Source organism: Centropristis striata, chromosome 17 (genome assembly GCF_030273125.1).
Source record: "Centropristis striata isolate RG_2023a ecotype Rhode Island chromosome 17, C.striata_1.0, whole genome shotgun sequence".
In the NCBI taxonomy this organism is placed as follows: domain Eukaryota; kingdom Metazoa; phylum Chordata; class Actinopteri; order Perciformes; family Serranidae; genus Centropristis; species Centropristis striata.
The window spans coordinates 16,247,117-16,265,033 of NC_081533.1; the positions used below are offsets into that span (position 1 = coordinate 16,247,117).

At 36.7% G+C, this 17,917-nt stretch overlaps 1 protein-coding gene across 1 annotated transcript in view; it reads right to left on the reverse strand.

Annotated features, from left to right (window-relative positions):
* Positions 1-17,917, reverse strand: part of htr2cl1 (5-hydroxytryptamine (serotonin) receptor 2C, G protein-coupled-like 1) — a 41,850-nt gene that overhangs the window by 18,077 nt on the left and 5,856 nt on the right. Inside the window, exon 2 of the mRNA XM_059354902.1 lies at positions 5,767-5,967. Coding sequence (XP_059210885.1) covers positions 5,767-5,967 — 201 coding nt within the window. The remainder of the gene's footprint in view (positions 1-5,766; positions 5,968-17,917) is intronic.

Below are 17,917 nucleotides of genomic sequence, written 5' to 3' on the forward strand. Positions count from 1 at the left end.
TGACGGAACAACAACTCAGCAAGTTTTCAAAAACTTTAGTCCGCATTTCGTGGCTCACCTGATTTGTTTCCTTTGCTTTTTTGTTGTAATGCAAATAAAGAAAACAGCGATCAAGTCAGCCTTTATCAGGCAAAGAACTATATTTGGTAACTTCAGGTAATATTTTGAGAAAAAACTTGCAAATTTACTAGATTAAAGTGGCAAATCTACAAGAAAAAAAAGTCACAGATTTAAGAGATTTAAAGTGGCAAATCTGTGTGAAAAAAGTCGCAGATTTACGAGAAAAAAAGTGGGGGAAAAAGCTACTTTTTTCTCCCAGAATCAACACTTTAACCCTTAATAGAGCACTCATTGAAATACTTGCAAATTCCAAATTTCAACCCTAGAGAATATTGGAGGATATTACATACTGCCAGAATGTGTAAAAAAAACAGAGTGGCAAATCCACGAGAAAAAAAATGCGTAGATTTATGAGATTTAAAGTGGTGAATCTGGGAGGAAAAAGTTGCTTTTTTTCCCACTTTTTTCAACTTTTTTCGCACAGATTTGTCACTTTAAATCTCTTAAATCAGCGACTTTTTTTCTTGTAGATTTGACACTTTAATCTAGTAAATTTGCAACTTTTTTCTCAAAATATTACCTGAAGTTACCAAATATAGTTCTTTGCCTGATAAAGGGTTAAGTATATTAATCGCCACAATAACCAGTAAGAATCCAGGGTAAGATTCTCTCCAACCACTAAATTTTAACATCTTAACACCAGGAGTTTGTGAGCAATTAAGTGCACTAATATCTGTTTTTCCAGTTATTTATTCCAGGATTGTAACCTTTTCCAGTAAAGACAAAATCCAGACGATGGTAGGTGTTAGTTAGTGGGTTTTTTGTCCACTGGGAAAAGGGATTTAGGAACTACATGTAATGGAAATTGGATGCTGTCACTCCAATAGCATGACATAGAGCTGTGACAAACAACATATGACAAAACCTGCTTAGAATTAACATATAGAACGGCATTGGGACACACTTCACCACGTGCTTTTAGAGACACTAAACCTCCATTTATTTAAGTAACCCAGCAAGAGAGGTCAGCTGTGCTAATCTGATAAAACAAGCTTAATCTTTACATAAATTCCTCTTGTTTGATAAAGGGGATATGGCTGATAATTTTCTTTCAACCAACACAAATGATTACGAACTTTCGTCCCTGATTAAAAACCTTTTTTTTTTTTTTAACCCTCTGGAGTCTCCAAAAAACATCCAGACTAGAAAACAAAGCAGCGTGGAGCCCTACTGTAAATTTACCTCTAAAGTTCTGGCTGAAAACTCCATGAGGCCAGTTTCAGTTTGATGATGATATACCAAGTAAAACTGTATGAAAAATATAAAAATATATTTAGTATAAAATAATAGAACTGGATGTAACGCTCTTATATGTTATATTTGCAACCTTTGTTGCAACATTTACATTTTTTTAATTGAGCATGATAGTGTTTTGAAAGTTAAAAAAAAGATTCAAAATCACATTTTATGTTGGACTAAAGGACTAAAAAAGACACAAAATGACCAAAAAAGACACAAAATGACTAAAAAAAGACACAAAATGACCAAAAAAAGACACAAAATGAGCAAAAAAAGACACAAAATGACAAAAAAAGATATGAAATGACCAAAAAAGACACAAAATGACCAAAAACCCCACAAAATAACTAAAAAAAGACAAAACAACAGACCCAAAAAAGACACAACAACAGACACAAAATGACCAAAAAAAGGATACAAAATAACTGAAAAAAAGACACAACAGACACAAACGACCAAAAAAAGACACAAAATGACTTACAAAGACACGAAAAGACATGGAAAGGATCGAAAAATGGACAAAATAGCCCAAAACTCCATAGAGTTAATTTCTGTGCAGAAGAATAAAGTGTATTCATCAGTCACAATGTAGATACACTCACATCAAATTCCACACAGGGATCAGATTAAATAGATATATTCTAAATATAGGATTTCTTCCGGAAGAACATTTGGATTATGGAAAATTCTACTGCATGCTGGGAGGGTTTATGTGCTAATGCAATGACTCAGCATTCAGCATTTACTGTACTGTAGGGTCAGAGGACGTCACACTAATGAGCTGTTCAGACAATCTGTGTGTATGTGTGTGTGTGTGTGTGTGGGTGTGTGTGTTAAGACATGGAAGCCCTCCTGGGTGTTAAAGGGCACGAAACAACATCAACAGGAGCCGGAGGTCAGACAGACAGAGGGAGGTCTGAGAGGAAAGTTTTAAAAGTCATCTGGTCCCTCAACACTTTCCCCATAGGGAGACACTCTACTCTTCCCCCACAGACAACACACACACACACACACACACACACACACACACACACATTTAGGCCTAAAACGGCTGTAAAAAATGCCTGTAAAACCTCTGGGTGATTTTAAAATAACCCCCTAAAACCTGAAGTTTTTCTGGAAATTCAACAGGAGTGTCAACTCTTCCTACTAAATAATAGATTTTTCAGCCTCTGTAGCAGATAGAAATGAAATTCAAAAAGTATTTGAGAGCTTATAGCTGTTATATCTGAGCTCCCTCCGCTATAGTCGTCTTCCACCATGATTTCAGTTCTGGAAAAGTCCCATGTTGCATTGCGACACTCCCACATGTATTCTCATTTTGTGTCTTTTTGTGTCTTTTTTTTAGTCATGTTGTGTCTTTTTTTGTAATTTTGTGTCTTTTTTTTGTCATTTTGTGTCTTCGTGTCTTTTTTGTGTCTTTTTGTGTCTTTTTTTAGTCATTTTGTATCTTTCTTTGGTCATTTTGTGTCTCTTTTTAGTCATTTTGTGTCTTTTTTTTGTCATTTGTGTCTTTTTTTTTTGTCATTTTGTGTCTTTTTTTGTGATGATTTCAAAGTACTCCCACATGTATTCTGATGCACTTCATTGGCCAAGAGACCGAAAATAGGTGGAACAAAAATACAAATACTACAAAATGACATATCCGCTTTCCTGGCTTTAATGGTAGAATAACGCAACTGCGCCCCCGGTTTTAATGGTAGAAATGCGATAATGCTTTCCCGGTTTAAATGGGTTAAACCAGATTTTTGCAAGTTTAGATTTTCATCCCAATTAATATCACAGTTATAGCACCTTGCTAACCAAGCTAGCTAGTGCTAGCTGGTAACTTAGCACTTGCTTTGTGAACAGTACCTGGTCCTGTTGGGCTGGTAAGCTATTTAACTTCCTGAGCTCTTTATACCGGAAGAAAGTTACAAGTAAGTTTATCTCCCTGGAGTCTCTCCTCTCAAACTCAGTGATGTGTTGGTGATTATGCCTGAAATAAGGTCTGTTGTTAACACAAGCTGAAGAAATGTTCACGTTTTATTGTACGACATAAACTATGTTAGAAAATACCCCCACTTGTGAATTTTCAAGTTTTTATGTGTCCGTATAAAGGCACTAGCTAAGAAGTGCATTAAACGTCATCACGCCTCACAGCCTCTAGTTGTGTTTTTCAGAGCTCTTGCAAACTCTTGTAGATTGTAGATTATGTTATGAAACAATTTATTAGGGTACAGATTCGCTAGCTTGTCAAAACTACTGGTTAACTTGTGGGAGAGCGTCTGAAGCTAACGGTAGTACCATGTAGTTGTCTATAGCATAACGTTAGCTTTTTACTTCTGTTGGCTGCGGTGATATGTGAATTCCTTGTTGCATAGCAACACAACCATGCTCTTATCGACGCTTCCATCCGTTGGTTTTTAGTAACTAAATGTCCCATCATCCACGGGGCCAACCAAAGCTTCTCATCAGCTTCTTCCTTCATGTTCACTGTGGTTTGTTGTTGTCTCAACTCATGAACGCTAGTTGGTGCTCCAGTATAATCGGTCCGCCTGAAACTCATCCAGTGACAAACGTTCCGCGGGGCAAAAATAAGTGTGATTAAAATGAGTCAATTTTTTTTAACGTGTTAATTTTTGTGTAATTAATTGAGCTTAATTAATACGTTAAAGTCCCGTCCCTACTTCAAACATAATAAAAGTGGTGTTCGTTTGTGAATATCATCCTGCTGAACAAAACCCTTCAGCATCAGAAACGTGTGTTTGCCACAGAGTTTATTTTCTCCAATGATCAAAAATCCAATGCAAAAATCCCATAGACGAATTCTGAAAAGACCGCATGGAGATGCTACTTCCGGGTTGGCCGATAAAAATACGTCATTTCGTTTCCTCTCGATAGTGAGGAAACTTTTCTGTCTAAATATCACGCCTGATAAAAAAAATTGTCAACTAGTTATACTTTTACATCTTCAGTCTGACTGTGTGTTCAGTGTTTTCAATTGAAAATATCTCCTGGCTACTGCTAATAGTTTCCATTAATTTCTAGATGACATAATTCATTAATCTGCATATCATTGTCTTTGCAAACTGATAAAGATGAATATGAAAAATGCTGCGATCACCTCTGGGGATTAGAAAAAGATGTGATGCAAATCAGCTCCAACTGTAACAATAAGCCGCGAGACGCTCTGAGCGTCAACAAACTGACGGCGTTCCCGCTGTTTCACACAGTCAGAAGGTGAGCTGCTGGGACCTGTGGAGAAACTGCCAGGGGATAGCGAAAAGCCATTAAATTTAATAACAGCCATCAATCTGTCATCTCTCTGTGTGGGCCTATAGGGGCTGGACAAATTAACAGGAACACCGGACAATAAAATGAAATTCAATAAGACCCCACAAATCCAGCCTCAAATGTGACCATAAAGCTGAATCAACATCTCTCTGACACAGAATAACATCCTGTATGTTGTAAATAGAGTTTCCCCAAAAATATTAAAGGGGCAGTTCACACAAATTACAAAAAGAGGTAAATGGAATTACCATCTTTCCTGTTTTTTCAAAATGTTCAACTTTACAGCAGAAATAAACATGTTTACAGCCTGGCACAAAAATGTCCCCATCCATGACAACTGTAGAGGGAGTTCATTTTTATTGAACACATCTCTTTGAACCCCACCATCCTGTCAATTGGGATTTCTTTAATGGCCAAAATACACATAACAGTTTATAGAAAGAAACTGTAAAAACAGGCATTATCGTTGAATTTTGAACTTTCCAACAGTCCTTAATTGCATCATTGGTTAAGAAGTTTCTGTTAGGAAAAGTAACCAAACACAGTTTAAACTTGTGATATATCTGTTTCATTCTACATGTCTCATTTAAAACTTTGCCAAAAATAAACCGTTTGTAATAACCAGATCCTGTTAAAAACATTAAATTCTGCTCCTCGGTAACACTGTGAAGCCATGATTGATTCTGCTGAGACGAATGGTCACGTAATAAATATTCACTGAAAATCTGTTTACACAGAGCTGAGAGGAGAGGACAGGACAGTAGAGGTTGTAAAAATATAAATAGTTCAATACGTAAAGAATGGGGAGAATTTTTTTCACCAATATTCATGACACTTGTGGGCACTTGGAAAAGTGTTGTACATAGACATTCCATTTTATCAGAGAAATTCCACTTGCGTTTTTTATTTTTTATGTCATTATAACTGTGTTATTTTGCACAAAAGAAAATTTTGAGTTGCTCCTTCTTCTAGGCATGATTGTACTGATTCCATAGAGCTGCAGGACTGACATATTTCATATACTGCAGTGAAACACAAGGCCACAGTGAGAAGAATGTAAAAAGAGCAAAACATTACCTCAAACAGCTTGGTGTTTAGAGGGTTAAAATGTAAAATATTGTGTGTTCTGACCAATAGATATGGTCCAGACGGCGGCGATCTTCATCATGGCTTTGGTTCTGGAGTTGAAGCGGCTGTGTTCTATGGGGTTGCGGATGGCGACGTATCGGTCCAGAGAGATGGCACACAGGTGCATGATGGAGGCGGTGGAGAACAGCACATCCAGGTAGATCCAGATCGGACACAGAGCGCTGGGGAGAGGCCAGGCGTAGTCTGGAGCACAAAGAGAGGAGAGAAGAGGTGAAGAAACAAAAGTGTATACCGTATTTCCTCAAATAGTAGCCAGGGCTTCTGTTAATAAAAAATCAGTTTGGGACCCGGCTAATAATAGGGGCAGGCTATTATTTGAAGGAGGTACTATTATAAAAAGAAAATCAGAGCAGCTCTGACCGGCACTTTTTAGAGTGTTTTACACAGCGCATTGTAGCCAGTTACCTGGATGTCGGCCATATTGGAAGCACTCGGATGTAAACAAACAATGAACAGCACGCTGAATGTTCATTTGAAGCAGGATTTAAAATGTCTAAACTACTAAAAAGCCCAGAAGAACGTGCGTATAGGGCTCGACTTTACAGAGAATCACTAGAAACAACCATATTTACCTACAGTACTAACTCATGTGGCCAAACTTCTAAAAACAGGTGTTTTGTTGAAATCTGTTACCGTCAAATGATGTTTCCTGAATGGTGTTCTCCGTAGCATCACCTCCACGGTTGGAGTTAGGATTTAAGTTTAAGGTTAGGCCTTGTAGAGAGAACTGTTTGGGGTTCAGGTAAACTTGGGCTCATGTTAACCCTTAATAGGGCACTTATTGAAATACTTGCAAATTCCAAATTTCAACCCTAAAGAATATTGGAGGATATAGGATAGGATAGGATAGGATAGGATAGGATGCCAGAATGTGTAAAAAAAACATATGAAAATAATATTTTGAGAAAAGCTTTTACGAGATTAAAGTGGCAAATCTACAAGAAAAACGTTGCAGATTTAAGATTTAAAGTGGGGAAAAAGCTACTTTTTTCTCCCAGATTCACCACTTTAAATCTCATAAATCTGCACATTTTTTTAATCTAGTAAATTTGCAACTTTTTTCTCAAAATATTACCTGAAGTTACCAAATATAGTTCTTTGTCCGATAAAGGGTTAAGCAACTTAAAGGAGGACTGGTTGGGGTCAGGGGTCAGGTTGGTGCAGGTTGAGGTAAGGGGGACACATATCGACGGGGAACAGACTTTGACATAACACCGATAAGACACCCGGCTTATAAAAGAGGCCGGCTTTTATTTACTAAAAATAGTTTTTACACCCGGTTACTAAATGAGGCCGGTCATTAATAGGGGCCCGGCTTTAAATTGAGGAAATACGGTACGTTATATTGCCGATTTATACACAGCTGTGTTTGAAAGCAGCGATGTAGAAAAGTGGAATCTGTTCTGTCAGGTTCAGCAGAGTGTGAATGCTTAAGATACAGGTTGACTAAACTTTAATTAATTACATCAAAGCACTGCACACATTTCCCAGTTCCCATGAGGAATCAGGTTAAAAGCATTGGTTTTAATTACAACATTAACAAATATTACTCAGATTATTATAATTAAGATCGTTAGATAAAGGTGTTTACATGGACAATCCTACAATCAGAGAAAAGAGGTTGAGATTAGGTAATTAGTTTGCATAAAAATGTTGCCAGCAGGGAGCCGAGTCTCTGGTTTAGTTAGTGTTTGAGAAAGACGTTGTAGATTAACACAATGATTTATGAAAATAAGAAAAGAAAGCTTTGCCGATTCTGATGAGAGAATGACAAGGATAAAACAGTGCACGAATAATGCATAACAATGGAGGTTAAGGCGGATTGTAAAGATTGATTTGACAGATTAGTTTCCACAATACTACACTCACACTGGGGGAAATAGGAGTCATTCAATTATCATGAAATTGTGTGAAATATGGGATACAGTCTGTAACTGTCAGTCAAGGATGTAATGCATGCTGTAAAAATTTAAAATTTCAGGTTTGATGCTGCATTCTTTTCTTCTTTAACATATATTTTTTATTTTTTGATACAGGGACATTGAGTAGAAATGGGGGGAAGAGAAAGAGAAATGCAACAAAGGTCCAGGAATAAAACCCTTTTGCAGTTATATGTGCTGTTCCACCTACTAGTAGGGTTTAAATGGCCTGCTTTATCAACATTTATTGGCTCCTCAAACATAATACTTTCCGCAAGTAGACCACTTTGCGTCCTACATGAAACTTAAATCATTAAATGAGAAGTATTTAAAGGTCACTTTTGTATTCTGTAAGTGTCCCGATGTGCATAGCTTTCAAAATGAAATGTATTTAATCCAAACCATGATCTTTTTCCTAAACCTAACCACGTTGTTGTCTTTTCCTAAATCTGACCATGTAGTTTCAACACAAAAACCCACAAAACTGAAAGCAAAACCGAACAAAACTGCAACGGGACATTTAATATGCTGATACCAGCCATCTGCATGTATAGTAGGTGGAGCAGGCCCCTTCTAACCCATAATGTGAGGCTGATAACCACTGATAATGGCCATACTGGGGGCTGACAACATTTTGCAGAAGTCTTGGGCAACTGTTTATTTATAGCATGGTTATCTTGTCGAATTAGTCTCAGGGGGCTTTACAGTCTGCACAGCATCAGGACATCTTTTGTCCTCTTAGCTCTATGGAGTCTTGGACTATTTTGTCCATTTTTGAATCCTTTTCATGTCTTTTTGTGGCTTTTTTTGGTCATTTTGTGTCTGTTGTGTCTTTTTTTTTAGTTATTTTGTGGGTTTTTTTTTCATTTTGTCTCTTTTTTTTTGTAATTTTGTGTCTTCTGTGTCTTTTATGGTCATTTTGTGTCTTTTTTTCTCGTCATTTTTGATCATTTTTTTGACGTTATGAAAAAGTCGTGCTCCGGCGCTTTCGTGGACTCCAGAGGGTTAAAAAACTCCCAAAAAGAACTTTAATGGGAAAACGATTGGGAGACCCTTGGCCCAACCCGTTCTCATTTCTTCCTAACTTATTATATGTCACTTTTTCACACTGGGCAGCCACGAGTCTACTAGAATGGCACTCAAAGACCTCAACCAAGGCCAATGGTGCATTCACATGCTCCCCAGGTGGTCCCATTTGGGAAGATATTGGGAAGTTATAAAAAAAAAAAAACATGTTAGCTGCTGTTTCCAGCAAAGGAAATGAATCAGCTGAGCCATGAAGTGTTTACCACAATTTTCACTGACTTTCCAAGTTGTTGTTCCAACTTGAGTGGACATTCACATTAATATTTTCCCCGTTGGGTATAGATTCTTCCAATTATTCCAACACCACATGAATGCAGCACAAGGACCCTATCATGATTTGGACCTCTAGTTCTTCCTTGGCCTGTGCTTTACCCTTCCACCAATTTTCATAAAAATTTGGCCAGTAATTTTTTCTGTAATCCTGCTGAAAAACAAGAGAAACAGACAAACAAACCAAGCAGAAAACCCTGTGCAGAGCTAATTAGAAACAAATATAATTGGCTTACAACTGATCTCTCTGACCTTTAACCAAAAATACAAAGACCACCTTGTGCTTTGCAGCTACCATGTATAAAATAATGGTTAAAACACACAATAAAAGGACATTTATCTTCTGTTAAATTCAAATCTGTTGCGTCACTTCATGCATCATCACACTTGTTCATCAGCTGGAAGTAAAATGGTTATCAGATAAACAGTTTGCAAGGGGAAACAATGACCAGCCATTATTTTCGGTTGTGCTTTGTTTATACCCGAGGGTGAAATCCTTTCTCCCCCCTCCACAGGGAGGTCAAAGGTCACAGCCAGTGACCGTGTGATACCCTGTAGAGCTGACTGCGAGTCTTGGCTCACTGCTCTGCAGGGGGAACAGTTTGGGTCATGGGGAATAAAATCATCCTCAATTATCTCAAGCCGCCTGGGACGACGACACAGCAGCTGATGTAACTAACAGAAATACAACAGGGAGCATTTTGCCAGAGAATTAAATCAACGGGTTAACCTTTGCTCAAACTGGTGTAAATTAATTAGCTTGATTTGTGAGCTGGCTGCTTTATGGGCTAAAGTGATACTCAAGCAGGAAAAGGCACACTGGGGAAAAGAATATTTAAGCATATGGATGCTGAAGGAATCCAAAAAGAGAGAACTTAATTAAAATCACCGAAAATATGATTAAACATAAATGCACCGTTAAATACGTCTGTATTCATTATCGCAGCTGGAATCAAGCTCATAAACTTTTTATTATTTCTCAGTCTGGGTCTAAAATGATCTTTCGCTTTGTTTCCCAGAGATGCATTCACTCTTATATTCCAAAATGGTCACACAGGAATCCGTGAAATAGCCACGGATTTGCTTAACTCAAAATCCGTGGAATAGCCACGGAATCACTCAAATTTCCGTGAAACTGACACGGATTTCGCTACAATGCAAGTTAATGACAGTCATATCCCGTGGCTATTCCAACATACAAAGTGATTATGTACATTCACTGAGTGAATATTTAGAAAATAAAACATATATTTCTCGCTAGAAATGTGATCAAAATCCATTTTTATGCAGAAACTAAGTCAAAATATTGATTTTTCACTAAAAATGAGAGAACTGTCCGGCATGTTTTTTTGTTCTGACCGCCGGGACCTTGAAAGTCACGTGACTTGGAACAAACCAATAGGAACAAATATCCATTGAATATCCATGACTGTCATTAACTTGCATTGTAGCGAAATCCGTGTCAGTTTCACGGAAATTTGAGTTATTCCGTGGATTTTGAGCTAAGTGAATCCGTGGCTATTTCACAGATTCCTGTGAGACCAGGTTCTATATTCAGATTGACGACAAAATGAAATGTAATATGTAACTAAAGAACATCAGGCGAAGTGATCATGCTCCTGTTTTATTTCCAGCTGTGTCAGCTTTCTGAAGAGGGCACATACTGCCCGTGTCTTTCTACGCCTGCAGCTATCTATATGAACAGTCCTTTCTTTGCAGAGGACACAACCTGCAGCCAAACACACACACACAAACACACACACACACACACACACACACACACACACACAGTCACACGCACTCCTTAATTTCATCTCTGATTTGCAGGACAAGCAGCACGTATGTGATGCATGCGGAGTGAATCATGTGCTTGTTTGTGTGTGTGTGTGTGTGTGTGTGTGTGTGTGTGTGTGTGCTGAGTGGGAGGCAGCTTGCATAACTTTCCAGAGGTCAAACACTTATTGGGGGCACTGCGTGACACACACTCACACACAAGGTGTTACTCAGCTGGCTCGCGGGTGCGTTGGATTTCCTGGTAAATACACTGGCAGCCTCAAGTCCACAGTGAACAAAGAAACACATTTTGGTTCTTTCATAAAGTGTATTTTCAATTGAACCAGTATGTGTTGATGAATAATGCACTATTATTGAATTATGTGTTATAAAGGAATGCATACGTCAGATTGTATAGAAGGCAATGAGAAAATTACTCTACTTCGCACTTGATTTATTACCTCAGTAAACATTTTCCCAATGAGTTTATGGTCTCAGTCACGGCTGAACATAAAAATGTTATTGTTAACATTAAAACTACTTTACATAATTTTTTTTTTTATTAAATAAATATAAATGTATATATAATAAGTTAGGTATTTGTTATTTGTTATTGATTTTATTTATCTATTAATTTGTTTATTAATTTACTTGTTTTTATTATTATTTATTTTATCATTTTATCTATTCTTTTATTACAACCCATCTTTTTTGTTTATCTTTTGTTTGTTTATCCTTACTTTTCAACTATATTTGCAAATTTCTTGGGGCTAGGTGCCTATGGGAGGGGGGGTTGGTATCTGTTCTGTAGTATGTTGTATTTACTTGCAATTACTGGTGTGTGGAACAGTATTGTTTGTTTGTTTTATTAAAATGTAAAATCCAATAAACAGATTGTTTAAAAAAAACTACGTTACATAAATAATCAGAGCATGAATAAACAAAAAAGACAACAACTTCCATGACAACTTCCAACTCTCATTGATTGGGAGAAAATATATACTGTGTGTTCAATATAACATCTCGATAGAATGACGCTATAGCAAAATAAAAATGTTATTTTTTCTTGCAAAACAACAGATAACATTGAATGACAACCTTCCTAGAATATAATGGCAACTGCAAGATTATAGTCAAGATAAATAAACTATTGTTAAAGATTGGTGAACACTTATATCTCAGTTGCCCATTTTAAACGTGGGATTCCTCAGGGGTCCATTCTTGGCCCACTGTTGTTTTCATTCCCTCTTAGCCAGATCATTCAAAATCAGGGTATTTCACATCGTTATTATGCAGACGACACAAAACTATATGTCCCTGTCCAGTTCAGTTACTCCAGCAGCTTAAATAACCTCCTCTCTTGCCTCAAATGCTGGATGTCAACATTTTTAATCAAGCAATTAATAATCGGAGATCATAGTCACTGGCCAAATGAATTCTACCAGCTTGGATACTGGATGCGCATTGCAGATTTGTCTAATAAAAATGTAATTCTTGGGAAAACTGGGCTGCATAAAAATAAAAAAATATGGTGCTTTGTGCAACAGTTTGAAAAAAAAAAAACAGACACTGAGAAAACCTCACACAGGCTTCATAATGTGATTTAGAGTTTAATGAAATAAGAAGGATTATTATGACCTTGGGAGCTTTAAAATTAATATACATCACAGAAGAAGCAGTAGCCAAAACACATTTTTCATGGAAGCTTTTATAATTTAAAAAGGTGTGAAGTTAAGTGAGTCCAAGCTGGTCTCATAGCGATTCTGTTTGAGGGTGAAGTGGCAGTGAGCCATCGACCTGAGCAATGTTCAATTTACTGCAGCTAAATGATCCCTATCTTCCCCTCATTGTATTTCATATTACAGTCCCTCTCATTCTTCTTTCCAATTCATTAAAGCCCACATGACACATGCAGCTGCTGTCAGTGGGAAGATGTCCAGCATCAATGTGTGTGTGTGTGTGTGTGTGTGTGTATGTGTGTGTTTTCTCAGTGAGTGTTTCCAATTTGGGCCCCTTGCAGAGAGATAGCCTTCAGCGGTAACTTTGATTGAGTTGGCCTTGAAGATCAAGATACTGAAGGTGTACTTTTAGGTTGTGTGTGTGTGTGTGTGTGTGTGTGTGTGTGTTCTTGTACTTCCTACATAGTGAGGAGCAGAACGCGTTTTTACCCAACAGAGTGAGGACATTTTTGCAAAGTGAGCACATTTCAGCCGGTCCTCACTTCTTTAAAGGTTGTTGTTGTTGTTGTTTTAAGGGTTAAAGGTTACATGATAATGATAATTAACTGAAACTGTATTGTGTGGTTACAAAACTAACTAAAATTATGGTGCAAATGTCCTTCGTTTTCGTCTTTGTCAACTTTTTTCATACATAATGAAGATGGAGAAGACAAAGGAAATAAAGACAATAATTACTGTGACCTCTTTTAATCTCCCACCCAACAAATACCCCATTACAAAACACTAAAACTAATAAAAACTAAACTAAAACTAAAACATTTAAAAAAATAAAAAAAACTGAATTTGAAAACAAAAATTCACAACGAAATTTAAACTAAAACTAATGAAAAATCCAAAACTATTATAACCTAATTCACTATTCAAATGAGGGCCCTCACAAAGATAGAAGTACAAGAATGTGTGTGTGTGTGTGTGTGTGCGTGTGTGATTGACTCCTGTCCAAATACACTCCTAAGATCTCATCTCCCTCTCTGATGCTTTTGTTTCCGCCTCATTTTCTTCCTCACTTAGGCGTCTCTGCCCTCTGTCTTCTGATCTTTTTCCTGAATATTAAAAAATTCATAGATATTTGTTTACCTCACGTTTGCTGGTGGGATTTGAGGCGAGATAAATCTGGTTGTGCCATTACTGTTTATGCCACATGCAGCCATTTCCTCACTTCATATATTATCTGTGTTTAATTACCACTTTGTTGCTTGATCACAGTGGAGACAAAGAGCCAAGAGAGGAAACAAGCCAGATGAATCTAAATTACATTCATTTGAAATATTACCGAATCCCTTTCCCCTTATGGCCACATTTTGAATAAATGGAAGACGTCAGATTAGTGTTTAGTAATATAAACGGATATGGAAAGTTAGCTGTGTGATGAAACTCATTTTCTTCATGGGAGATCAAACTCCAATTTCTTTTCATCTGTGAGGGATAAAGTTTCATAATCACTCTCAATTTATGCTATAATTATTCATTTGGAATTATAATTATAATTTGAGTTAGAATGAGTTTTACACCATAGTTTTTCTGAGGAGTTAAGCAGCAGAAATCCATTTGATGACCAGATTATTTCAAAATCTAACAATGTGTTTGGTGTCTATTATCGGAATTTTTCTTATAATGCATGTTTTCTTTAAATGAAACTCGCCAAATTACACCATTTATCACAGCCATATATAGACCTACCACAAAAAACAGATTACTTTTATAATGGATAGTTTCATTTTTGACGGTCCTTGAATGAATCCTCTGTGACAAACATTTCCGCTGCAAAAGATGACCAAATCTAAACTGATATTTATCTAGTAGTGATACAATGCATCTATGTATACCATGGCTATCAAAGTTGGGCCCGCGGGCCAATTGCGGCCCTCGTGACGATTTTTTGTGGCCCCCACCTTGATATGAATGTTCAATGTCAATCTTTAACGTGTTATGTGTGGAAGGTCCCTTTAATTACTTTTTCTGGTCATTTTGTGTCTTTTTAAAATAATTTTGTGTCTTTTTTTAAATAATTTTGTATCGTTTTAAATAATTTTGTATTGTTTTAAATAATTTTGGTCTATTTTTGTATTTTTGTGTCTTTTTTGAATAATTTTGTGTCTTTTTAAAATAATTTTGTGTCTTTTTTTGTAATTTTGTGTCTTTTTTTGTAATTTTGTGTCTTTTTTAAGTAATTTAGTGTTTTTTCAGTCATTTTGTGTATTTTTTTTGTAATTTTTCAGTCATTTTGTGTCTTCTTTTAGTCATTTTGTGTATTTTTTTGGTCATTTTGATACTGCCTCCAGGGGCCCCAGGTAATTTGAGTTTGAAACCCCTGATGTATACTGTATTTGTCCCAATCAATTTAGTAAGAATTGCATTGTTAATCATCAAAATCATTTTATTCTGCTTTTGTCGTTTAAAATGTTGTCAAAAATAAGCTTTTTTACTAACCAGATCCTGTAAAAAAAACATTACATTTTACACTGGAATGTCATGAACTACTTGACTGAGACCAGCAGTCATGTAACAAAAATTGTGTGAAACTTTCACTGAACTGCAGGCCGTTTACACAGACCAGAGAGGAGTGGACAAGAGAGGTTGTAAGTAGAAGTTGAAAAAATTTCAATGATTTGTGCTTTTTTAACACTTGTGAGCCCTTGGAAAAATGTTTTATACATCGATTTAATTTATTACAATTATTTGTGAAAGAAAAATTGTCAAGAAGATATGAATTGTGTGTTTTTTTAAAAAGGTAAATAGCATGATAACCATGATTCATGGCTAGAAGTAGGGAGAACTCAAAAACGTCTTTTGTGCCTTGTTTGTGCCGTTTCTATAAAGATCCACTTACTTTTTTTATTACTTATATATTGCAGTGACATTCAAAGCCACGGTGAGTAAAATGTGACAGGAGCAAAAAAAGCCCTGAAATTGCTTTGACTTCAGTGGGTTAAGCTACATATTATTTGTATGAATGCCAACAGCAACAAAAGACTTGGCCACATTTGGTTTAAAGAGCCTTTTTTAAGGGAGAAGGTTGGGGTGGATATGTGCATATTTGTTTTCTGCATGATCTGCCTTCTGCCATACAGACATTTTTGTGCCACGCAATACACGGTGAGGTCATGCGAATGACGCGGCAGCTGTGTGTGAACTCAGCTGAGGTCGCCTGGAAACGAGATATTTGCAGAGATTTATTGGACAAGCGTGATTTGATCAGGATGATTAGAATCATTTTTCCTGCCCAAAGAACATTTACCTCATCATTGTTTTATTCTAGGCCATTATAAATAGCCATCCTGTGTTTATGTGTGTGTGTGTGTGTGTGTGTGCTGGTTTTTTTGGAAGCTTGGACTCCGTCAATTAAATTTAATCATCATTCTGGTAATTCCAATTAAAGAAACTCAAACATATTTGCAAAAGCTGTGTGTGTGTGTGTGTGTGTGTGTTTGTGTGTGTATCTGTGTGTGTGTGTGTGTGTCTGTGTGTCTGTGTGTGTGTATCTGTGTGTGTGTATATATCTGTGAGTGTGTGTGTGTGTGTGTGTGTGTGTGTGTATCTGTGTGTGTGTTTGTGTGTATCTGTGTGTGTGTGTGTGTGTGTGTGTGTGTGTGTGTGTGTGTGACAGCCGACTGTAGACTGTGTGTGCTGTCTGTCTGTGTAGAACTACAAGTACATGAAAATAATAAGTTGCCAAATTATCATCCACATCATCTTTTATCATGATTGCTGTCATCATCATCATAATCATTGTCGAGTTAAATGGTGTGAGTACGTTCTGCGACGTGCCTCTGTGTGTGTGTGTGTGTGTGTTTGTCTGGTCCATCAGTCAGCCAGCCATGGGGATCAATACAGTCAAGTACCAGTCTGATGGATAACACTGCAAGTATAGATCCAGGCTCTATGCATGTGTGTGTTTGCAGGGACTAGTGTTATTATATAGGTGTGTATATAGTAAAAAAAAATCAGTGTGTGTGTGTGTGTGTGTGTTCTTGTACTTCCTACATAGTGAGGACCAGATAACGTTTTTAACCAACATAGTGAGGACATTTTTGCAAAGTGAGGACATTTCTGCATTTTGGCCGGTCCTCACTTCTTTAAAGGCTTTTTTTTTGAGATTTCAGACTTTGTTTTAAGGGTCAAAGGTTACATGATTATGATAATTAACTGAAACTGTATTGTGTGGTTACAAAACTAACTAAGATATAGTGAAAATGTGCTTCTAACTTTTTTCATACAATGAAGATGGATAAGGCAAATAAAGGCAAACTTTACTGTGACCTCTTTCAATCTCCCACCCAACAAATACCCCATTACAAAAAACTAAAACTAATAAAAACTAAACTAAAACTAAGCATTTCAAAAGATAAATACTAAACTAAAACTAGCTAACACACTCTCAAAAAGAATTAAAACTAACTGAATTTGAAGAAAAAAAAATTAACAACAAAATTAAAACTAAAACTAATGAAAAATACAAAACTATTATAACCTTGGTCGGGAATTCACTATTCCAATGAGGGTCCTCACAAAGATAGAAGTACAAGAATGTTTGTGTGTGTGTGCATCTGATTGTGAAACTGGGAAAGTGAAAAGAGAGACGTTAGTCAGCTTTTTTTCTTTCCACTATTTGTGTGAAACATTGATTACCGCAGTGAGCAATCAGCAGCAGCAGCTTGAACCAACAGACAGACAGAGCGAACGCTTGAGTGTGTCCATTGACCGTACGCGCTCCATTAAGCACCAATCAACCTTCCCCGTGCTGATTAGTATTCCTGAAAAGTTCCAGCTACAAATCTCAGACATTGAATGAAAATAATAAGTTTGGTCAAGTTGTGCTGAGGATACAAAGCAGCTGCAGGGGGAAAATAAAGAAGAGTGAATGAAGCCACAATTGCTTTTTTTTTTTTTTTTTTTTTAACCTTGTGACCATTTATTTCACCATTCATCTCTTGGTTATTCAGTTTTTTTATGTGGTACAGCAGCAACCTTCATAATGTGGTTGATTCACAAGAAACAGATTTAAAAATGAATGAGATAAAAATGAATAGGCAAAGGCCAAACTATCCCAACTTTTAATCTCTAATATGGGTAAAAATTATTTTTAAAAAAGCTGATGTAGCTTCTGGGCATGAAAAGTGAAGGCAAAGTGGACTTGCCTTAAACCTGCATTCTTTCTAATGGCCAGCAGGGGGCGACTCCACTGACTGCAAAAAGATTGTATCGAAGTCTATGAGAACATTTCCCTACTTCTCACTTGAATTATTACCTCAGTAAACAGTTAATGGTCTCAATTGTTAGTTTTAAGTCCTCAGTACTAGAGATTTGTACTGTGGGTATCGGCCAATACCGAGTATCGATCTGATA